General features: G+C 45.4%; 1 protein-coding gene across 1 annotated transcript; it reads left to right on the forward strand.

Annotated features, from left to right (window-relative positions):
* Positions 1-421: 421 nt before the first annotated feature.
* Positions 422-4,367, forward strand: Mex3b (mex-3 RNA binding family member B). The gene is made up of 2 exons (XM_004658236.2): positions 422-722; positions 1,535-4,367. The coding sequence occupies exons 1-2, from the start codon at positions 437-439 to the stop codon at positions 2,983-2,985; spliced, it is 1,737 nt and encodes a 578-aa protein (XP_004658293.1). The 5' UTR covers positions 422-436; the 3' UTR covers positions 2,986-4,367.
* The last annotated feature ends 19,908 nt before the right edge of the window (positions 4,368-24,275 follow it).

Here is a 24,275-nt window from a genome sequence, read left to right on the forward strand (position 1 = left end):
GGAGAGGAGGAAAAAGCGCTGAGTGAGGGCGGGCGGGCGGGCGGGCGGGAGGGAGGGAGGGAGTGGAGGAGCCGGGGAGGGGCTCCTTAAAGAAACGCTGCCGTCGCTCGCCTGCTCGCTTTGCGCTCGGCATTGTGGCCAGCCAGCCGGGCACTTGGGGGGCACGCGCGGCCGCCGCTCGAGCTCTGCCCCCACCCCAACCTCCCAGCAGATCTGGGGTGGGGACCCAAGCGGGGGTTTTTGCAGCCACCACTGCCCGGTGCGGGCTGCACGGGGCGACCCGCTCCTCCCGGCTCCGAGAAAGAAGCCACGGAGCCCTCCGCAGCCGGCCGGCCTCCCCGCCCCTGACCACCCGCTTCCCGGCTGCCTTTGTGACTGCAGCTTGTGGCGGCCTCGAGCCGAGGGCCGGCGGGGGCGCGGCGCGCACGGCGGAGCGATGCCCAGCTCGCTGTTTGCAGACCTGGAGCGCAACGGCAGCGGAGGGGGAGGCGGCGGCGGCGGAGGAGGAGGAGGCGGCGGCGGCGGCGGCGGTAGCGGGGGAGAGACTCTGGATGACCAAAGAGCCCTGCAGCTCGCGCTCGACCAGCTCTCCCTGCTGGGGCTGGACAGTGACGAGGGCGCCTCTCTGTACGACAGCGAGCCGCGCAAGAAGAGCGTGAACATGACCGAGTGCGTGCCGGTACCCAGTTCCGAGCATGTTGCGGAGATCGTCGGGCGGCAAGGTGGGTCCGGCGGGGATGGGAAGAGGAGGGGTGTGTAGGGTCTCGGGCCACCACCTCGCCACTAGGGCGTGTGCCGGATCGCGATCTGCAGCGGCGGGGGAGCCCGAGGGAGGGAGGAAGAGCCGTGCGAGGGGCCGGAGCTCCAGACAAAGAAAGTGCAGGCAGGCTGTCTCCCAGAGCCGCTCTGCCGCCGCCGCTGGATGCACTTTCCCTCGCTAAAATCACTGCCTTCTTCCCTAGCGCCCCCCACCTAGTCTACCATGGGAATGATAATTTAAATATAAGATGCTGGGGGAGGGGGACTCTTGAGAGGTCCTTTGGGAGGGGGGAGGAGGAGTGAGCATCCGATGGGAGGAGGATCGGGATTTCTGCAAAGCGGAATGGAGTCCACCGAAGGAACAATGGGTCCCGGGACCGCTTCCCCCCCACCCCACACGCTAAGGGTTCGCGGTTTTGACCCCCTCCCCGGAGACCCCTTTTGGTGTCTTCGAGGCAGACGGCGCACCCAGCTGGCTCCCTGCAGCATCCTCCCAAATGACTTTTCTGGGGTTCTTGGGCTTGGCTTGGGACGACTGCAGTCACCGGGGGAGGGCCTGGCAGCCAATGAGCTGTTCCTCGAGCGCCTCGCGGGTGGAACCTGCTGTCCAGCCCGTGGCGTGGCTCAGGGTCAGCGAGGGAGACGCCCCCTTCCCTCCGGTCGCGTGTTCAGCCGTCCGGCTGACCTGGGCGCGGACTGTCCAGGATCTTTACGGTTACCCCGGGATAATGGGCGTGTCTGTCTCTCTCTCCCTCCTCCTCACCCTGGCTCCCAGGTTGTAAAATCAAAGCTCTGCGGGCAAAGACCAACACTTACATCAAGACCCCAGTTCGTGGGGAGGAGCCTGTCTTTGTTGTGACGGGCAGGAAGGAGGATGTGGCCATGGCTCGGAGGGAGATCATCTCCGCTGCGGAGCACTTCTCCATGATCCGCGCCTCGCGCAACAAGAACACTGCACTCAACGGCGCGGTTCCGGGGCCGCCCAACCTGCCTGGGCAGACCACCATCCAAGTGCGGGTGCCTTACCGTGTGGTGGGGCTCGTGGTGGGACCCAAGGGCGCCACTATCAAGCGCATCCAGCAACAGACTCACACATACATTGTGACACCTAGCCGTGACAAGGAACCGGTGTTCGAGGTGACCGGGATGCCTGAGAACGTGGACCGTGCTCGCGAGGAGATTGAAGCCCACATTGCGCTGCGCACCGGCGGCATCATCGAACTCACAGACGAGAACGATTTCCACGCCAATGGCACAGATGTGGGCTTTGATCTGCATCACGGGTCCGGCGGGTCCGGGCCAGGCAGCCTCTGGAGCAAGCCCACCCCCAGCATCACTCCCACCCCAGGGCGCAAGCCGTTTTCCAGCTACCGAAACGACAGCTCCAGCTCACTAGGCAGCGCGTCCACAGACTCTTACTTTGGTGGGGGGACCAGTGGCAGTGCAGCTGCCACCCCGCGCCTGGCGGACTACAGTCCCCCCAGCCCCGCTCTCAGCTTTGCTCACAACGGAAACAACAACAACAATGGCAATGGGTATGCCTACACAGCCGGGGAAGCCTCAGTGCCGTCCCCCGACGGCGGTCCTGAGCTGCAGCCCACCTTCGACCCAGCTCCAGCCCCCCCACCCGGAGCGCCCCTCCTCTGGGCCCAGTTCGAGCGATCCCAGGGAGCTGGATCTGCAGCTCCAGTATCCTCTTCCTGTTCTTCCTCGGCCTCTTCTTCGGCCTCGTCGTCCTCCGTGGTCTTTCCCGGTGGTGGTGCCAGCGCGCCCTCCAATGCCAACCTGGGGCTGCTGGTGCACCGCAGGCTGCACCCGGGCACCAGCTGCCCTCGCCTGTCTCCGCCCTTGCACATGGTCCCGGGGGCGGGTGAGCACCACTTGGCTCGCCGGGTACGCAGCGACCCGGGCGGAGGAGGCCTGGCCTATGCCACTTATGCCAACGGGCTGGGGGCGCAGCTCCCTGGTCTGCAGTCTTCGGACACCTCGGGCTCCTCGTCGTCATCCAGCTCCTCATCCAGCTCTTCCTCCTCTTCCTCCGGGCTGCGGCGCAAGGGCAGCCGCGACTGCTCAGTGTGCTTTGAAAGTGAAGTGATCGCCGCGCTGGTGCCCTGTGGCCACAACCTCTTTTGCATGGAGTGCGCCAACCGCATCTGCGAGAAGAGTGAGCCCGAGTGCCCCGTCTGCCACACCGCGGTCACTCAGGCCATCCGCATCTTTTCCTGAAGGCAGCTCGCGCCTGCGCGCGCCGGGCAGGGAAGGAGGGGTCCACTCTCCAGGCCTACCCGCTCTGCCCGCCTCCGGTGCCCACCTCCTTCCACCCCATCGCCCCACACTCTGAGATCCGAGAGGAGCTTGGAAAGCTGTAGTATCCGCTCATTTTTTTTTTTTTAAATGTAATTTTGAAACAAAGGAACTTGCCAGGATATCTGCGTCAAGAGTACTGTAGCCTGGGAAGCCTCCAAAACACCTGAATTGCATGCTCTATAAATAATAGGAACGGCGACATTCTAGTAATGATAGTTTTTACACTGTACTTAATAGGAAGCTTCCAAAAGAAAACCCCACGAGTTTTCCATTTTCTTAAAGTAGGAAAGAGATGAACAGTAATTATGATGAAGATGATAATAATAATGCTATGGGATGTGTGGACTGTTTCGTGTGTTTTCCTTTGGTGGGTGGGTTCCTACGACGCTGGTTAGAGTACACAAGAGGATCCTTTTTGAATGTTCGTGGAAGGAAGGGCCAGGAGTCCCTGTGCAACCAGGACCCTGCAGCTTTATTAAAGTTAAAACTGTAACATATCTCTTATATATTAAAAAAAAAAAACGTTTAAAAGTTTTAAAGAGAAATTGCATTAATACAGATTGAAGTATTTTATTCTTTTTTGACTTGAAAAATTATATTTCATATTGCAAAGATGTTTACAAGTATTTTAATTTAAGTTCAGTGAACTTTTTTTGTAGCTGGGTTAAATCTTTTTATTTTTAGTATGGCCTTATGGCAAAGAACACTGTATTATTTTAATAATCACACAGTTGTGACAGAATTACAAACCATAAAATGTGTAACGTTTTGAGCAGTATTCTGTTGGGATGGAGATTTTATAGGTTCAGACAAATCTTCTAGATCTGCTTCACCCAGCATATTTTCTATTCAGTGATATAAAGCATATTTTATTCTATATTATTACAAAAACGGAAATGTATAAACATGTCAAAAGGAACTGTTGATGCTTTCTAACATTTGTATAAATAGAATTCAGTGCAAGTTACAGAAATTCTGTTGCACCCTATAGTTTTAGTGTTTCTATTTTAATACATTTGTTTACCACTTGTTTATGTATATGTAGGTGATGTTACTTGAGCTTAAATGTACTTTACTGAGCAAAGTTTAAAAAACAAAGTATATTTTATTTTATGATAAAGGGCCTTTAACCTCATGGTCAAATACTAATATTATATTTGCTGAGACAAGATTTGAAATTGTATCAAGAGTTTTATTTTTCTGACATTTAAAGTTCTACATAATAAAGGTAAAACTTAAGTAATGGTGCTACTTCATTTTTTAAGTATTTCTATATAAATAAAATATTGAAGAAAACTTAACGTTGTATGGTGACTTGGTTTTTTTCTTTAGGCCTTTTGGAGTATAAGAATCATTTTTTAAATAATTTTTTCTTTGTTTATTCCTGTTTATTTATTTGAGAGTGACAGAGAAAGAGGCAGATAGATAGAGAATGGGTGCGGCAGGGCCTCCAGCCACTGCAAACACACTCCAGACACAAGTGCCACCATGTGCATCTGGCTTCTGTGGGACCTGGAGAATCAAACCTGGGTCCTTAGGCTTCACAGGCAAGTGCTTAGTGGCTAACACATCTCTCCAGCCCAAGAATCACTTTTAAGTAACAGATTGAAATGTATAGCCGGGCATATGTATATTAATAGAACAGACCAGAGAGAGAGAGAGGCTAGCATTGTGTTTGGTTGGATGGATGTTCATGGATACAGTATGTATTAAGTTGTATTTCTTCTTTAGATATACTAGACATAGCGCTTTGGGCTAGTGATAATTGGGGGTGGGCTAGGGATGTGTTTAATTTCTCTTAAAATTAGAAGACAAGTAAATGGAAATATTCAAAAGAAATGTTTGAATTTTCAGCCCACAAGACCTGATAATATTCAACCTGAAAACTAAAAATATTAAAAAGTGAAATGAATTTTATTGTCCACATGATTACTGATGAAGGAGCCCATCAAAATGAAGGGTTAGAGCTCAGGGAAGTCAGAGCCCTGCCCAAATTGGGGCCCTCAGCATGGGGAGTTGAGGCCTCTGTGTCTGTGGGCTCCAATGGAGAAGTTGCACTCGGCACGGCAGGGGGTTTCCATTGAGGCCGCCTCCTTTATCCGAAAAAAGATGGGAGCTTCTTGCTGAGGGCCTTGCTGGGTTTGAGCTTAGGTTTTAATAGGCTTCTACTTGCAGGACAGGCTAATTGGTGTTGACAGGCTGTGGGTGTTAACTCTTTGTTGTTGCTTGAGGGAAGTATTTGTTTGCTATTGGCAGGCTAGCTACTACCTGGGGCTGTGGAGCCCTGTCAGGAGAAAGAGTAATTACTTGACCCGCACTTTTCTCTTCTAGAGAATACTGGGGGGATAACCAGACCCTGCCACCTGAATTTCCAGCCAACTCCTTGACTGACCTCCCCTGAACACTTATCTGACAGGAATGTGGTAGGCACACGATCTAACCTCAGCAGATGACTCTTAAAGAGAAAGGCATAATATGTGTTGACAGTTCCTTTTGGGCCCTTTATGTTGATAGTTTTTGTCTGGAAACTTAGTCACTGCCTGAGAATAGCACCTGATTTGTTAGTTTTAAATCATGCCATGGACAGGCCTTTGGGGTGAGAGGACAGAAAGGAACAGCAGTTGCTTGGGCAATTTCTTGCATTGTCGTCAAGTCTGGAAGGTTCCTAGGCTGCGTTTACCGCTCCCCCCCCCCCCAACCACCCTTTCTCTCAAGGACTGGGGAAGTTACCAACTCACACTCTTCAGCTCTCTGGAAATGCCTAGAAAAGAACCAAGATTCTTTTTACACTGACTTTCTTCAGTAATGTAACTTTGCTGCCTCCAAAGAATGATTGTAAATATGCAAGGCAAAAGCAAGAGTCTCAACAGTTTCTGATCCCCCATCACTGATAAAACTTCACTTAGGTTCGTAAACTTCTTTGGAAAATGAAAAATATCTAAGATTTGAGGCTCTTCACATTCTTGGATGGCCTGCTTTTCTTTACAACGAGGAGGACCCCTTTGATAATAAGGCTTTTGGGAATATAGTTCGGATTCTTTTTATCTCTGTGTATGTGTGAATAGTGTGCATATGTGTGTACATGCGCATAGTCATGTGTGAGCATGTATGTGTGGAGGCCAAAGGTCAATGTTGGGTATGTACTTCAGTCACTCTCTGCCTTATCTTTTAAAAATATTTTTATTCCTTTCTAAACAGAGAGAGAGAGAGAGAGAGAGAGAGGGAGAGAGAGAAAGAAAGAGAATAGGTGTTCCAGGGCTTCCAGCTGCTGCAAAATGAACTACAGATGTATATGCCACTTTGTACATCTGGCTTTAAGTGGGTACTGGGGAATTGAACCCAGGTGGTTTGGTTTTGCAAGCAAGTGCCTTAACTAACTGCTGAGCCATCTCTCCAGCCCTCCATCTTATTTTTTGAGACAGGGTCTCACAGCTAAACCTGACCAATTCCTACGTCAGTTAGCCAGCAAGTCCTAAGACCCTCCTGTCTCCACCTCCCCAGCCCTAGGGTTACAGGCACATGCCACCATGCCTGGCTTTCATGTTGGGGCTAGGGGTCTGAACTCAAGTCTTCTGGGACTGGGGATCTGAACTTAGGTCCTCATGCTTGCCTGGCAAGCACTTTACCCACTGAACCATCATCTCCCCAGCCTCTACTTAGACTTCTTGAGATGAGAGGTTGCTCTTTACCACGCTGAGGCCTCTGTCACCAGCAGGGAGTATAGGCACATGCTTAGTGATGTTTTATGGCAATGGCTTGTGGTGTGAATTAAGATTTGCTCCATCCTCCAGCGTTCCCAGGGGACTATGGGTATGCCACTGGCTGTGGAAGTGACAGTCCTTCAGCTGGCAACATGAGAGGTGCCACATTTATGTTATTCAACCACCAGCAGCTTCCTGTTCTACTTTTATACCCCCCCCTTTTTTTTTAAATTATTTATTTATTTATTTATTTATTTATTTGAGAGCGACAGACACAGAGAGAAAGACAGATAAGATAGAGGGAGAGAGAGAGAATGGGCGCGCCAGGGCTTCCAGCCTCTGCACACGAACTCCAGACGCGTGCGCCCCCTTGTGCATCTGGCTAACGTGGGACCTGGGGAACCGAGCCTCGAACCGCGGTCCTTAGGCGTCACAGGCAAGCGCTTAACCGCTAAGCCATCTCTCCAGCCCTTATACCCCCTTTGAAATGAGCCTTTGGACAACAATTTACCACCACCAGCAAGCACCTCCTACCCTAGTGACTGACTAGTCCCTGCTTTGTTCTTTATGTAGAATAATGCTTCTCAACAGGGCTGCTGTCACCCCCACCCCCCCACCAACTTGGCATTTTCTGGACAGGATTTTGGTTAGGATAGAATGGATAATTGCACGGTGATTAGAGGCCAGAGACACTATTAAACATCCCACAGTGCCCAAGACAACTCCGTGACAAAGAGTATTGTCCAAGCCAGTGGGTCTTCCCTGCTGTTCCTTATCTGCCTTGAAGTTGGTGGCATTGTTTTAACCTACAGGCTGACCCATGGGTGTTCTGGTATTACTTGGTATTTCTCAGTGTAGTTGAATTGTGTCAGAACCTTAGTGAGGAAGGTCAAGGCTGATGTCTGAGCACAGGTCACAACCAAGGAGCTCGTTTATTCAACAAAGTGTGGTAAAATGTACCCAGCTAACTGCACTGTTTCCATAGGTGGGTCAAAGCTCTTTCTCTCTCTCTCTCTTTTTTTTATAAGGCTTTACATTCTCTTCTGGAATCCCTTCCCCAGCATGTGAGCAGGAAGCCCTAGGATTTATTGTGCCTCTCTCACAGTAAAATGTAAATACTCCAATCAGTGCCCCTAGACACAACATGGCTTCTCTCTCTCTCTCTCTCATCATGTTCCTTATACCAGGGGACAAAATGAATGGAGAAGTTCTCAAAGTTCTCCTCCTGGTATGTGTTGGCAGTTCTCTCCCCATCCCTACTTCATAGATCTCATTTGAACTACCAGAATTGGTTCTTAGGGAAACCTCTGATACCCGCATGGTGTGTGGGAGAACAGGCATGTTTGTACCTCTGGGAGGCCAGAACACAACTGCTCCATAACGTGCTTGTGTGGGTGAGTCTGCTCCCCAGCTCCCGATGCAGAAGTCTCCTCTTTCCAACAACTGTGAACAAACTTGTCCTCTGTTGGTAGTTTTGACCCTGCGAGACACACATTAACTTTAGGTAGGAGTCGTCTCGAAAACTCTATAGGTGGCTGGAGACATGGCTTAGCGGTTAAGCACTTGCCTGTGAAGCCTAAGGACCCCGGTTCGAGGCTCGGTTCCCCAGGTCCCACATTAGCCAGATGCACAAGGGGGCACACGCGTCTGGAGTTCATTTGCAGAGGCTGGAAGCCCTGGCGCGCCCATTCTCTCTCTCCCTCTATCTTATCTGTCTTTCTCTCTGTGTCTGTCTCTCTCAAATAAATAAATAAATAAAAATTAAAAAAAAAAGAAAACTCTATAGGCTTAATGTTATTTGGAAAGATGGATATTATGTTGGCCACACTTTTTTTTTTTCTTTTGAGATAAGCATCACCATAGCACAGTATGGTCTCAAACTTACAATCCTTCCTCAACCTCCTGAGTGCTGGGATCATAGTATGCCTGGTGTGTATTGGTTTAATCATGTTAAGAGGGTCATACCCTCCCTGTGAGGTACCAGGGCCTTCTAAAGCTGAATCTGCTCCTTCTTTACACACCTCTTTTCTGCACTTGTCCACCAGCTGTGCTTCAGATACTAACAACTCTTTCCCCCTCTGGGAGCATCAGCCTGCCGTCCAAGAACTGGGCACTGCAGGAGAGTTAAGCTTCGGCACCTGATTGGCCCAGTGGATGTTGGTGATGGTTGATGGTTTCTGTAGTTTATTGAGCCCCTCACTCTGACCCAGGATCTGAGGGTAGAAGGGAGCCTACAATTCCTAAGATAAGGAAGTAGAGGTAGACAGGTAAGGTTTTTTTTTTTTTTTTTTTTTGCAGTTTTTTTGAGGTAGGGTCTCACTCCAGCCCAGGCTGACCTGTAATTCACTATGTAGTCCCAGGATGGCCTCTAACTCACAGCAATCCTCCTACCTCTGCCTCCCAAGTGCTGGGATTAAAGGTGTGCACCATGTGCCTGGCTGTAAGGTTTTTTTAATATATCATTTATTTATGTATTTATTTTTATTTATGAGAAGGAGGGAGAAAGAGAATGGGTGTGCTAGGGCCTCTAGCCATTGCAAATGACCTCCAGACTCATGCACCACCTTGTGCATCTGGCTTTCGTGGGTACTGGGGAATCAAACCTGGGTCCTTAAGCTTCACAGGCAAGCACCTTGATGACTATGCCAACTCTTCAGCCCAATAGGTAAGTTTTATATGACTCACTGTCAGACAGGAAACATTGGAATTAACTAGGATTCCAGCCACAGGTCTATCTAAATCCAAAGCTTTCATTTATATGTATGTATGCCAGGGCCTCTTGCTGCAAATGAACACCAGATGTTTGTACCACTCTTTTCAATCAGTTTATGTGGGTGGCTAGGGAATTGAACTCAGGCCAGCAGGCTTTGTAAACAAGCATCTTTAACTGCTGAGCCATCTTCCCAGCCCTAGAAAGTTGGCCTTAAAAGGGGGAATTTTCTGAAAAAGTGAGCACTCATTTGTAACAAAATAGATGAACATGAGAATGATGCTTCTGTCTTGGTGGTCTTGATAATTGACTTGAGAAGTGACAAAGACCTAGTTGCTTTCATGACCATGAAGATGAAGATCATTTTGAGCTCTGTGTGCCTGGACTCCTCCATCTCTCTCCACTTTGTGACCAGTTATGGTGCTTTGAATCAGATGTCCCCCTCCACTCATGTGCTCTGAATGCTTGGTCCCAGCAGATGCTAATTTGGGAGGTAGAGCCTTGCTGGAGAAGAAGTGCTGTTGAGAGATGGGCTAAGGGATGTTATAACCAACTCCCCCTTGTTAGGATTCAGTTCACATTCCTGCTACTGTTTTCTAGCTGCTGTGGCAGAGGTTAGGTCCAGCCTTGGTCATGTCATTCTTTCCTCTGCCATCATGAAGTTTTCCTTGAGACTGTAAACCAAAATAAAACCTCTCCTCTTATCAGCTGCTTTTGGGGGGGGTGTTTTGTCCTAGCAACTTGAAGGTAACTGCAACACGAAATGACTAATCAACATTAAGCTTATTCTGTATTTTCCAGATTAAAAAAAAAATAATACTGTGTGTGAATAAAATGAACAGAGAATTCTCTCATTAAAATGTCACATGGACTCATCTACCCAATAAAAAGTAAAAGATACCAAACCGTTGACTTGAAAGTAAAATACAGCCACTTGTTTAGGCTCTAGAATACTAAACTCTTTGTTGGATCCCCCCTCCCTACCCCCCACTGTTTTAGTTTTCTAGGGCATGTATTAGAAGTGTAGGATATAGGCATAGCCTAACAATGGCATTACCATGGTCCATACATCATGAGTCTTTGGTTCTGGTTCCAGAGGTATCATGTTTGTATGGGAGGCGTTGGTAAGAAAACCAGTGGTTTATTTGTGGAAAATAAGATGGCATCTACATTAATTATTTTTCTCATCACTGCTACCAAATACCTGACAGAAGCAACTTAAGGGAGGCAAGATCTATTTTGGTTCATGGCTTGAGAGGGTGCAGCTGTCCATCATGGCAGGGAAGGAGTGGCGAGAAGGGCATGGTGGCAGGAGCCTCACATCTGGGCTTGCCAGGAAACAAAGAAAAGATAGGAAGCTGCTGAACTATAAACCTCAAAGCCCACCTCCCCAAATGGCCTGCTTCCTCCAGATAGGTGCTATCGACCTCCCCAAATGGCTACCAGCGGCACACCAAGGTTTCAAACACATGAGCCTGTGGGGGACATCTCATAGCGCAGCCTTAACATTATCGTTAGTTTTAGATTTATCACATGTGCTCAGCCCTTGATTTTGGCTGATATGATACCTTGTACCTCCATCCACTGTGACACGTACCAGGGCCTATGATAGTTGCTCATTTATTGGTCCTTTCTTCCCACTGGGCTGAGGATGCCTTGAAAACACAGGTCTTGCCCTCCCATCTCCATCTCCAGTGTTTGACATGGCCTTGTCCACTGAGATGCTTGATAATTTAGGGGATAATTTGCTTGAAATCAACCTACATGATCACAAATAGGGGACTAGGTTTTGAAGTTTCTTAACTTCTGTACAATAGGATTTTAGCTGGTATAGTGAAGGAGGGAATTATCTTAACGTCTGTGAAGGTAAAATGAATGCAAATGATTTTTGTTGTTAAAAACACTTTTGGGCTGGAGAGGTAGCTCAGTGGTTAAAGGTGCTTGCTTGCAAAACCTGACAGCCTGGGTTTGATTCCTCAGTACCCATATAAATCCAGATGCACAAAGTGGCATATGTATCTAGAATTTGTATGCACTGGTAGGGGGCCCTGGTGTGCCCATACTCATTCTTTCCCTCATGAATAAATAAAAATATTTAAAGAATACTTTTAAGCTGGGCGTGGTGGCGCACGCCTTTAATCCCAGCACAAGGGAGGCAGAGGTAGGAGGATTGCTGTGAGTTCAAGGCTACCCTGAGACTCCATAGTGAATTCCAGGTCAGTCTGGGCCAGAGTGAGACCCTACCTCAAAAAGTAAAAACAACAACAACAACAAACAAAAAACAAAGAATACTTTTATATGATTGAAAAATTTCATTTAAGATGATTATGGTAGTCTTCATGATAAGGCTCAGTGACCTTGTCTTCTGTAACTCCTCTTTGAATGTGGGTTGTATTTAGTGACTTTTATTTATTTTTTGAAATGTTTTTATTTATTTATTTGAGAGAGAGTGAAAGAGAGAAAGAGCCAGACACAGAGAAAGAGAATGGGTGCACCAGGACCTCCATCCACTGCAAACCACGCATGTGCCACCTTGTGCATCTGGCTTATGTGGGTCTTGGGGAATTGAACCGAGGTCCTTTTGGCTCTGCAGGCAAGACTCTTAACTATTAAGCCATCTGTCCAGTCCATAGTGACTTTTAAAGAGCAGCATATGGCCACAGTGATCAGATGACACTCCAAGAACTGTTACAAAAGCAGCGACAATATAATATTATTTTGGGGCCACGCCAGCTGGAGAGGGAGGCCTCTCTCTCTCAGAGGGAGGAGTCGCTCTGCCTCTGGCTATTAGAAATTATTCTCACCGGGTGTGGTGGTGCACGCCTTTAATCCCAGCACTTGGGAAGCAGAGGTAGGCGGATTGCTGGGAGTTCAAGACCACTCTGAGGCTACATAGTGAGTTCCAGATCAGCCTGGACTAGAGTGAGACCTTACCCTGAGAAACCAGTAGCCTGTGAACCACTATGTAAGTGAACGTGAAGGTCCATGCTGGACCTTCAGCTAACACGCCTTCCCTCACCACTGTCTTGGTCACAGTCTAACAAAAGACCTTAAATCTGAGACATCCAGCTAAGCTACACTCTAATTCCTGGCTCAGAAAAGTTGGGAGTTGGCATATGCTTATTGTTTAAACCTCTAATTTTAGGTAATTTGTTACACAGAAATGGAAAAGTACTAGATAAGAAATTAAGTATTACAAAGTCATCTTCAGAGATGAGGATATGACCCGCATTTGGGGCAATGATTGATAGAAAACAGTCTGCTCTTAGTACTTGTGTAACTTGGGACACTTACTAATCTCCATGCATGCTTTATCATCTACTGAATGGGTATAAGACTAATGACATTTTTTTAAAGGGTTGCTCTAAGGAACATTTAGAATTATTAATGGCAAGTGGCAAGTATTCTGTTTGTCTTTCAGCTAATATATGTGTTGTATTCTTTATTTTATGTCCCCATGACCTCTATTTTTTTAACTTTGATTTTAGGTCTAAAAGTATTTTTAAAAAATTGAAAGGAAGGAGGTATGAATGGTGTTAGTCAATCTGGCATTGGTCAAATCTTTTGTATCAAAGCATTTTGATAAATAACATATTTTTTATATGTGTGTGCTGGATTGAAGTCAGGGGAAGCTATGCCCAGAGGCCAGACAATATATGTTCAAAAGCAATACCATAGCATTACTTAATGTATAGGATACATTAGGACCCATTATTCTTTTCCAGGTGCCTTCATATAAATTATTCCAAAGAAACCCCATGAGATTGTGAGTAATGTGGATCCTTATTTTGCAGAAATGAATCTGATCTTAAATGCTTTGTTCAGCACAGAGTTGTTGTTAAAGACATTTGCAAGTTTTAGAACATGTCCTGTGACAACAGACAGAAAAATTCTGTTTTCTACAAAATAACCAGAAGTGATTCCAGTGAGTTATGAGTTCACTTTAATACCCAAACTTACCCCACATCATGAATTTAGAGTCCAGTAAAACATACTTCTTATTAAAACCATGATAATGTTCCCTTATGTCCTCTTGATGACTCAGAAGGCATTTCAGAGCTATTATTATGAACACCAGAGAGTGTACTGCAAGAAAATTCCCACTTGAAAGTTCTTGATAAACTGGACTATGATCTTTGGGGTTATTTACTACAATCACCCTTTTTATGGCATACATCCTAGCTGGGTTAATTCAACTGTCCTTTCTGTTTGGGGGCCCTATTGTTTACAGCCTCTGACTTCTTTGCTTTGAGACTTTGGGAAAAATCACTTTGTATTTTTCAGTCCCAGTTTTCTCAGTTGGGAAATTATAAGGATGGGCTGATTTATTGTTTTGTAAACTAGTCGGTGACATAAAACTTGGAGAAGATTATATATATGGAGAGAGAGGATATTATATATAAAATATGTTTTTGGGTCCACCTATTGAAAGTTTTTGGAATGAAATCTGGGAACCTGGAGTTTAAAATGTTTTCCCTATCTATCAACTGGAGTTGGTTAAAGATATAAAGATATAAATATATATTTTATATGACTTTGTAGGTAGTTATCATGAAGCAGTTTAATTCACCTTGATATTGAATAGTCTTCAATATGTATTATTAAGTGGAAAAATTAGTTATAGTATGTATGCTGTGTTGCATTGGGATTAAAATTGCAGATGGGAAGGCTCATGAGTGGCTCAGAGGCAAGCACAAGGTTATACATGTTCTGTAGGTGGTGCAAGCATCTGGAGTTCCATTGCAGTAGTTGACGCCCTGGCGTACCAATTCTCTCTCTCTCTTTCTCTCTTGCTTGCTCTCTAAAAAATATTTAAAAAGACTATATAGAGAGACATGTGTATAAGTAAATTATAGGCACAGAATACCTTTCTGTGCAACAGGGGTCAGGGGCCAGAGGGAGATCTACTTTTAATTGTATATTGTTTTGTACTATTTGGATTTTTATAAAAATCCATTTTTTTTTTTTTTTTTTTTTTTTTTTTTAGAGAGAGAGAGAGGGAGAGGGAGAATTGGTATGCCGTGGCCTCAGCCACTACAATTGCACTCCTGATGCTTGTGCCACCTAGTGGGCATTCTACCTTGTGCTCGCCTCACCTTGTGAGTCTGGCTTACATGGGATTTGGAGAGTGAAACATGGGTCCTTTGGCTTCACAGGCAAGTGTCTTAACTGCTAAGCCATCTCTTCAGCTCTATTTGGATCTTTTTTCAATATGTACATGTTACCTGTTCAAAAGAAGTTTTCTTTGGCTGACAATGAGAAGTCAATGTTTATTCATGAATTCTGACAAATTTACCACCCTAATGTGGGATATTGATGGCATGGGAGGTTGTCTGTATATGTAAGTGCTCTGTGATTTCCACAGTTTTGCTGTGGAACTACTCTGAAAAATCGCATATTTTTATGAAAAATAATCTAAGTGTTAGGCATGACCCACATGTGTAATACTGTGTGAAAGACAAATGCCACATGTTCTCACCCATCTGCAGTTCCTAATGTGGATCAGCTTGAGTTGCTGGCATACCAGATAGGCAACATGAAGCCCAAATAATAGGGATAGAAGGGATTTGGGGGAGGGGGAGAGGAGGGGAGGGAGAAATAACACAAAACTAAACCCAAAATAAATTGGTACCATAGAAACTTTTCTTCTTGAAGGTAGACTGAAAGATACAACCCTCAACAGTATAGGGGGAGTGCCAGAAAAGAAGGGCCCTAGAGAGGGTGAGATGAAGCCTAACCATAAAAAATTTTTGGCTCTGATCTGTAACTCGTAGTGCCAAAAATAGGTGCTGCCTACATTGAGCTGTTGATCAAAGCCTTACAAGGTCACCCAAACAAAACAGGTTTCTGTCAAAGCCCATGATTGCCCACTTGAGGCAAAAGGTAAGACCCTCTTGCTGAAGAAGACACCCTAGCCAGGCTTGGTGGCACACGCCTTTAATCCCAGAACTTGGGAGGCAGAGGTAGGAGGATCGCCATGAGTTCGAGGCCACCCTGACACTGCATAGTGAATTCCAGGTCAGCGTGAGCTAGAGTGTGACCCTACCTCCGAAAACAAAACAAAACAAAACCAAAAAAAAAAGAAAAAAGAAAAAAGAAAAAGAAGATGACACCCTATGCTTCTGACACAGAGCACAGGAGAGACCTGGAAGAGAGTCAGTCCCCAGACAGCCCATCTAGTGCTGGAAAGTGCTACAGGAGCTACTAGGGGAAAAGTGGCCGACAACAGTGTGAACAAGCAGGGGTCTAAGCTACTCAGAAGCAACCAACTCAGCCCTTACAGCTCACAGTTAAATGTACTGAGGATAATTAGGCCTGTCCATGAGGTGGAGGATGATAAAAAAGAAAAGGGAGGAAGTTGTAAGGACCTGCATTAGCTTTTCATAGTGGTGGTAAAAATACCTGACAAAACAACTTATGGGAGGAAGGATTCATTTGAGCTCACAATTTCAGTAGTAACCATCTTTTATGGCATGGGGTCAGGTGTGTGTGTGTGTGTGTGTGGCGGGGGGGGGGGGACTGGTCAGAGCAGTGCAGTTCAGATAATGGTGACCAGGGAGCTGGGAAAAAAGGAGAAACCAGGACAAGGTCCTCCAACCAGGCACCACTTCCCACCTTTCACCACCTTCCAATAATGCCATCATATGAGTCTATCAAGGGATTCATCCATTCATTAGGCCAGAGCCCTCAAGATCTAATTGCTTCTGGAAACACCATCATGCTTACTCCCAGAGGTGTGTTTTACTAATCTCCTAGGTACTTCTCAATCTAATCAAGTTGACAATTAGATTCCTCACTCCAGGACCTTAGAACATATTAGATTGGACTAGAAAATTGCTGATTCTAGTCCATTATGGCCGCTAGTGACTTCACTCTTGGGAGAACCCTAGACAATGGGAGGGAGTGGATGGACTGGGAGGGAGTAGATTAAATGAGATGCATCACGGTTTCTTGGAATCTTGGGCCAGTGGTTCAAACAGTACCTCTACTGATGTCGGCATCTCTTCTTTCATCCACTGTCTTATTGAGGAATGTGGGGACCCCAGGAATTGCTTCTTATGAATTTTGTGCGTATGTTTGTATGTGTAGTGTGCATGTTTGGATAGGTGTGGTCATTCTGTATCTGGCTGGGTGCACATCCATGATTGTAAGTGTGCATGTGGAGGCCTGAAGTAGCAAATTCTGTTGAAATCTTTTGAGGATGACCAGAGACAAAATGAAGAGACAGGGAGAAGCCAGCCATGTTCCAGCCAAGGAGAGGGACTTTGAAGAGATACTCCCTACACAGCCCTCAGAGTGAAGTGATGATGCTGACACTTGGCACTTTTTTTTTTTCTGCACTTTGCCTCAGAGTTCTTAGCAAGGAGCAAGAGTTTAGTTCCTCCCTCACACACTGGGAGCCCATCTCTTCTTTTTCTTTAATATATTAAAATTTTTTTTTGTTTATTTTTACTTATTTATTTGAAAGTGACAAACAGAGAGAGAAAGAGGCAGAGAGAGAGAATAAAGAATGGGTGCACCAGGGCCTCTGGCCACTGCAAATGAACTCCAGACACGTACGCCCCCTTGTGCAACTGGCTAATGTGGGTCCTGGGGAACCGAGCCTCGAACTTAGGCTTCACAGGCAAGCGCTTAACCGCTAAGCCATCTCTCTAGCCCCCATCTCTTTAATAGTTTGGACTCAAGCTAGATCCCCCATGGCCATGAAGTCCTAGCAAAGATGCCATCTAATAATACAGCAAGGTGCTTGAGCAGTAAATTCAAAGCCCCCACCTCCATTTACCATGTACTCAGTAGTCTCAAATTTCTCATAAAATTTCAACATATTTGAAAAGATTTTTTTTCCCTAAATAGGAAATCTAGATTAGTGGTTTTCATCTCTTCTTTGCAGTGGAATTTTTGGAATCTGGTTGGCACTTAGCCCTAAATGTGTATTAATGGAGACTGAACTATTGAAATGAAATGTGTATGACATCAACACGTTGATGTGTGCACTCAAATGAAAGGGTGTGTGTATTTAAAATACTGCTAGAAAATGCACCATAAACTCATCCTAGCAACTGTTTGTATTCACTATGCACAAACCCTGACAGGATCCAGCATATGACATGCTACTTAATATACTCCAGTAGTTACTAATATGGTGATAATGTACTTATTTATTCTTATACTTCATTACTATTCAGCCAGTGGTGGTTCTTTATCTCCATCTCAGATATAATGTCTGGTGACTCTGAAAGTCAAATATGCTCCCCATATGTGTACGTTCTGCTTACTCAGGTTCTGCATGGAATGTCTGAAGGTTTGAGCTTTCTGTGATGACCTCATTGGGGTTTTTGGTTTAGAGACAGGGTCTCATGTAGCCCAGGCTGGCCTTGAATTTGTAGTTGAGGCTGATCTCGAACTTCTGATCCTTCTGCATCTATCTAATGAAAGCAGGATTACAGGTGTGCCCCACCACTCCTGGTGTGAATGGATCTCATAATAGGGAATGTGTCTCAGACATATTATTTAAATGAAGCTTCGCCATTATGCAGCGCTTTGAGCATTTGTTTGCTGTATTTTAACCCCTGTTCCATTCCCAACATTCCGTATTCAGTGTTCACAGCTGGAGAACATTTCCTGGTTTATGCACTTCCTGCCAGAGCTTGATTATTTGCGTCTTATACATCTATTTGTAAACACACACATGTGCACACACACATATGCAATTAGGGCGTCATGTATCCTAGGCCCAGAACTTACTATGGAGCTGAAGATGACCTTGAATTTCTGATCCTCCTGTATCTGCCTTGCTAATGCTGAGGTTACAGGCATGCCCAGTTTGTGTGGTGCTGGGAATTAAATTCCAGTCTGTGTACATGCTAGGCAAGCTCTCTACTAACTGAGTTCCATCCCTGGCCAGACATCTATTGTTTAGGCATTTTTCCCTATTGACAAATAATTAAGCTTATTTCTAAATTCAATATTGAGAAAGGTTAAATGCATTAACTTTCAGAAATGTACTTGTTTTTACAAAGTGAAATTTGACCTATCACTTAGTTGTGTTAATATGTGTATAAATCAATAGTGGAAAATTTCTGTTAATCTTTCTAATTGTATATTGGTTGGTTGAAATGATCATGCAGAAAACACATCTGGGGAGGTCTTAGAAACATGTTTAAGTGACACACTTATACATATACACATGCATGTACACACAGAGACACCATGTTAAACAAGCTTATTGAGGCTCTTTCATCATATTCCATTCTCTTGCATAGGTTTGTGTCATCTTTGCTCCTAAATGCATAGCTTGCCTAAGGACGTGAAAACAGATCTTAAAACACAGCATCAAAATAAGCCTAAAGCAGTTTGGAGAGATGGCTTAGTGGTTAAGGTATTTGCCTGTGAAGCCTAAGGACCCAGGTTCAATTTGCCAGTATCTACGTAAGCCAGATGCACAAGGTAGCGTATGTGTCTGGAGTTAATTTGCAGTGGCTGGAGGCCCTGGCTCTCCTGTTCTGTCTCTTCCTCCCTCTCTCTCAAATAAAATAAAATAATGTTAAAACAACAACAACAAAAATAAGCCTAAAGCAAATTGTTTCAACTTGCATACAACTGACAGTCCTATTGAAGAGCAGGCCTTTGCCTTGGAGAGTGCGCTCGTAGTGGATAGCTGTGGATGGGGTATTTAGGAGCTCATTATACACATTGTCATTAATAAGCACAGCCTTGTGAGGTCCTCACCTAAAACTACCCCTGGACTACAGAAGGCAGCTATCCCTGAATTGCTGGTACCCCTCATTCTCAGTGACTTTGGGGAACAGAGAATCCACTGGGCCTATGGATGGAACGCAGTCTTCCAGAACAAGTTCCATTCTCCTTTCATATCTCTGTCCCAGTGTACCCACTGTCCTGAGTCTTTTTTTCTCTTCCTCTGTCCTTTTCCAGAGTAATCTAGACATGTCCTCTTTGCTCAGCATGGACCATCTCTGTGCCTAGGCTTCTAAAAGCCCCTGTTGTTGCAAGAAAGTGTTGGATGAGGAAATGTCTCCTAGTGAGGTATTTTTCTTCTCAGGTGACCACCTGTTAAACCTTCAGCATTTAGGCTGCCACTGGGCACTAGGGGATGAGCCTGTAGTGGAGATGAAGGTTCTCCTTGCTGGCCTACTAGTGAGTCATGCACTTTCAAGGCCTTGTCTTAGACACGTCAAATGCTTGGTTTGTTTCCGTCCTCTAAGAAGCCTAGGCTAAGGTGGAAAGAGATATGCAAGATGTTTGTTGCAGGAAAGCTTTTTGGAGGATCAAGGGAAAAAAGAAGGCAGAAACAAGCCTTCAAACTGATGACCTGATACCTATGAAGGGAAAAAGGGAAGGAGAGAGGCTGGTAGTGAGTTCCACAGCAAAATTTCCCTGTACAGGACCCCTGAAGGGGACAGGAATGTTTGGTTCACGGACCTCACATGAGTTTATACACTGCCTTGGAGCAGCCTTGGGAGATAGTGGGTTTAGCTTGAATGTTGCAGTAGATATTGACGTATGGCAGCTAGAGGTCACCAGCTGTCTTGTCATGTAGTTATCATCAGCTCGGACCATGGGCCTCACCTGGGTTTATACACTGACCGGGAGCAGCCTGGGAAAAGTATGGGCTTGGCCCGAATGTTGCAGTAGATATCAGAGTATGGCAGCCGGAGGCCACTAGCTGCCTAGACTTGCTGTCATATAGCTATTTACTATCAGGCATCTTGGAGCAAAATTGATGTGATGGTTAACAGATCTTGGCTCTTAGTCATGGCAATGAAATAAACAGAGTAATGTAGTGACAGCCCTGCCTGTGAGAAAGGCAATGGAGCTGTTAACACTGTCTAGTAGAAGAGAGTCGAGGGTCATGAGGCTCTCACTTGTGAGTTCAGCCACGGTCGTCTCTCGCCCACCACCTACATATAGATAGGAGAAGGGGGGTGATAGAATACAAGAGGTGTAAAGTTGACTCGAGGTTGGGACTCTTCACTGGTGCAGCTCTCCTGGGTTGTTGCCCATGCTGGTAGGCTTTGCAGTGACGCAGCTGCTTTTGAGTCCCCTGTGCCTCTAAGTAACTCCAATAAACCCATTGGTTTACTGAACTGGACTTAACTACGATTGTTTCATTGGCCTGCTAGTTCCCTCTCTATCTGGGGTGAAGAGACCGTCCTCCCTCTCTCCCTCCGTCCTTCCCTCCCTCTCCCTCTCCCCCTCTCCCTTTCTTTCTTTCTTTCTTTCTTTCTTTCTTTCTTTCTTTCTTTCTTTCTTTCTTTCTTTCTTTCTTTCTTTCTTTCTTTCTTTCTTTCCTTCCTTCCTTCCTTCCTTCCTTCCTTCCTTCCTTCCTTCCTTCTTTCTTTCTTTCTTTCTTTCTTTCTTTCTTTCGTTCTTCTTTCTTCTCCATTCTCCATCTTTCTTTCTTTGAGAGAGAGAGAAAGAGCGAGCAAGTATGGGCACACCAGGCCCTCTTGTTGCTACAAACCAGCTCCAGACACATGCACCACTTTGCGCCTCTGGCTTTACTTGGGTGCCGGGGACTGCCAGCCTTTGAGAGCAAGCATCTTTAACTGCTTGCTGAGACATCTCTCCAGCTGACATTTCTTCATGTCTCCCCAGGAAATGTCAGACAAGGATGCTTCATTAGTATAAGTTGGAGTGGAAAACTTGTCCAAGGAATATACATTTGCCAGCATTCTCCAGAGTAAAGAAACCAGTGTGGTGGTTTATGATAGGAAGTTGGCTCATATGGTTGCGGAGGTTGAGAAGTCCCACAGTCATCATCAGTGAGCCGAAGAGCCAGAAAAGCAGATGGTGGAGTTCTGAGAACTAGAGGGGCTAATAGTGTAAACTCTGAACATGTCAGAAGACGGATGTCTATGTAAGGTCAAAGAGAGTGGCCTCCCCTTACATCATTCTTTTGTTCTATCCAGGCCTTCATTGCATGGAACAATGCCCATCTTAGTTTATTTGGGTTTCTATAACAAAATAAATACTACAGGCTGGGTAACTCAAAAGAAATGTAAGCATAATGCTCACAATTCTGGAGGCTAGGACATCCAAGATCAAGGCACCAGCAGATTCGGGGTCTGGTGAGGGCCATCTACTTCTTAGATGGCATCTTCTTACTGTCTCCTTACAGGGTAGAAGAGCCAATGGGGCCATATGAGCTCCCTTGAGCCCTTTTTAATTACTTACATAATTAATTGTGTGTGTGTGTGTGTGTGTGAGAGAGAGAGAGAGAGAGAGAGAGAGAGAGAGAGAGAGAGAGAGAGAGAGAGAGAGAGGGAGATACAGATACACAGACAGAGAGAATGGGCATGCCAGGGCCTCTAGCCACTGCAAACAAACTTCAGATGCATGTACCACCTTATGCATATGGCTTATGTGAGTACTGGGGAATTGAACCTGGGCAAGTGCCTTAACTGCTAAACCATCTCTTCAGCCCCCTTAAGCCCCTTTTAGAAAGGTAGTAACCTTACATATGAAGGGGAGCCCTCAAGACAATCAGCTATCCAAGGCCCAGCCTCCTAATGCTGCCATTTTGTTGACTCCCACGCCATTGATATGAACTCTGGAGGGACATGAATGTCCAGACCTTGGTAATTCCTATCCATGTTTGGTAAGGCCAGCTGCTTTATTCAGCACATAGTCTCAAATGCTGATCTCATCTAGAAATAGTGTCACAGGCACTCAAAAATAGAGTGTAATCTATGTACTATGCGTCCTAGGCAAATGGACACATGCAATTAACCATCGCAGGAGGGAACAAGTAAAAGAGAATGGTACAAAAGGAGTGTTGTGGTTACCTTCTTATTGCTGGAACAAAACATCTGACCAGAAGCAGCTTATGGGAGGAAAGGTTTTTATTTCAGGCTATTGTTTCAAGGGGACGTTTCATCATGGCAAGGGAAGCCTGGCACAAGCAGGAAGCTGGTTCCCACCTTGTCACATATCTGAGTGGAAGTGGTTGAAGTACTAGGCTTGGAGTGGTAACAATAAACCTCAGCCTGTCTCCCAGTGACACACCTCTTTCAGCAAGGCTCCAAGGGCTCCCAAGGGCTCCACCAGCTGGGGATTGAGTAAGAGGCTTAATCACAAACACATGAGGCTATGGAGGACACTTTGCATTTAAACTACCACAGGATGTATGGTGGGGATTGGTGAGGAGGTTTTCCAGAGAAGCTTCACTAGGTCTCATTTATCTATGGCCACGCAAGAGCACATTTCATATCACATATTATTATAAGGATGATGATGTAAAGTCAATGCATGAATCTTTATGTGAGCAAAAGACATGACTCAAAATTAGCAGAAACTGGTTCCTCTGTCATCTGTTCAGTCAGACCATGTGCAATGATCTGTTGTATAACAAAAGATGTCAGAAGAAGCCACTGCTTACATGACCCAATATAGGCAGAGGGAGGATTCTAAAACCCGTGTTCTCATTCTCAACTCTCTCTTTTTTTTTTAAGATTGATTTTATTTATTTATTTGAGGGAGGGAGAGACAGAGAGAGAGACACACAGAGAGAGACAGAGAAAATAGGTACTCCAGGGTCTCTAGTCACTGCAAACAAACTTCAGATGCATGTGCTCTCTTGTGTATCTGGCTTATGTGGGGCCTAGAAAATTAAATCTGGGTCCTTAGGCTTCTCAGGCATGCACCTTAACTGCTAAGCCAACTCTCCAACCCTGTAAACTTTCTTTCTTCTTTTTTTTTAGAGAGGCAGAGAGAGAGAAAATGGGTATGCCAGGGCCTCTAGCCATTGCAAACAAACTCCAGATACATGCACCACCTTGTGTATCTGACTTATGTGGGTACTGGGGAATCAAACCTAGGTCCTTAGGCTTTGCAGGCAAGTGCCTTAACCACTAAGCCATCTCTCCAGCCCCTGCAGCTCTGTTTTTGACACTTTCTCTTGCTCTTTCTTCTTCCGACTGCCTTCCTTTCCTCCCTTTTCTTCCTGATCAGCACCCCTCACATCCTGCTGCCCACCCTGGGCCCTGGAAGACACCACCATTGCATGTTGCACACTTTTGCAAACCTGTCTTCCTTTTAAGTTTCCTGAGCCATGTATGGGACTAAGAAATTGGCTTGTGACTTCAAAGTGTTCAGATGCAATACATGTCAGTGATTTAACTCCACTCTAGAGGTTAATCTGAATTCTAGGACTTTGACTTGAGAGGACAAACGTTTAGGGCAATTTCATTATTTTCAAGTCTCCAGATAGCCTGCTATAACACTGTCAAGGGGAACACCTCTACATCATGAAATCTTGGAAGAGCCTCCACAGAAAGATAAGATGTGGTCTTGCTCTTTAAATAAATTTGCTGATGTAAAACACTTTAGTTCCAAACAGGTCAATATTTCTTCTGCTTCAACCACAGCGTCAGTAAGGACACTCACATCTTGCTTTTTAGAGATAAACCTGCATGATGAAGGTTTAGTCAAAAAATATTTTTTCTAAGGCTGATAGGCAGTTTCATCCAAAATTCAACAAACATTAAACTAAAAATTGGGGCTGGGGAGATGACTCAGCAGTTTAAGTTGCTTGCTTGCAAAGTCTGCTGGCCTGGGTTCGAGTCCCTAGTACCAACATTAGGCCAGATGCACAATGTGGCACATGTACCTGAAGTTCATTTCTCTGGTGCACCTGTTCTCTCTTTCAAATAAATAAAAAATCTTTTAAAATAATTACATAGACAGATTAAAAAATATGCTACAGTATATGTATGTATGTATATGTATGTATTCCTTAAGCTGAGAAAACTCGAGTTATTGGCTATTATTTCATTGCC

The sequence above is a fragment of the Jaculus jaculus genome, chromosome 3 (assembly GCF_020740685.1).
Source record: "Jaculus jaculus isolate mJacJac1 chromosome 3, mJacJac1.mat.Y.cur, whole genome shotgun sequence".
NCBI lineage: Eukaryota > Metazoa > Chordata > Mammalia > Rodentia > Dipodidae > Jaculus > Jaculus jaculus.

What these genes read in the sequence shown, in the direction of transcription:
- Mex3b (XM_004658236.2), top strand. Translation starts at nt 437, where the DNA reads ATGCCCAGCTCGCTGTTTGCAGACCTGGAGCGCAACGGCAGCGGAGGG. An exon ending in GGAGATCGTCGGGCGGCAAG is followed by an intron (nt 723 to 1,534) that starts GTGGGTCCGGCG and finishes CCTGGCTCCCAG; the next exon opens with GTTGTAAAATCAAAGCTCTG.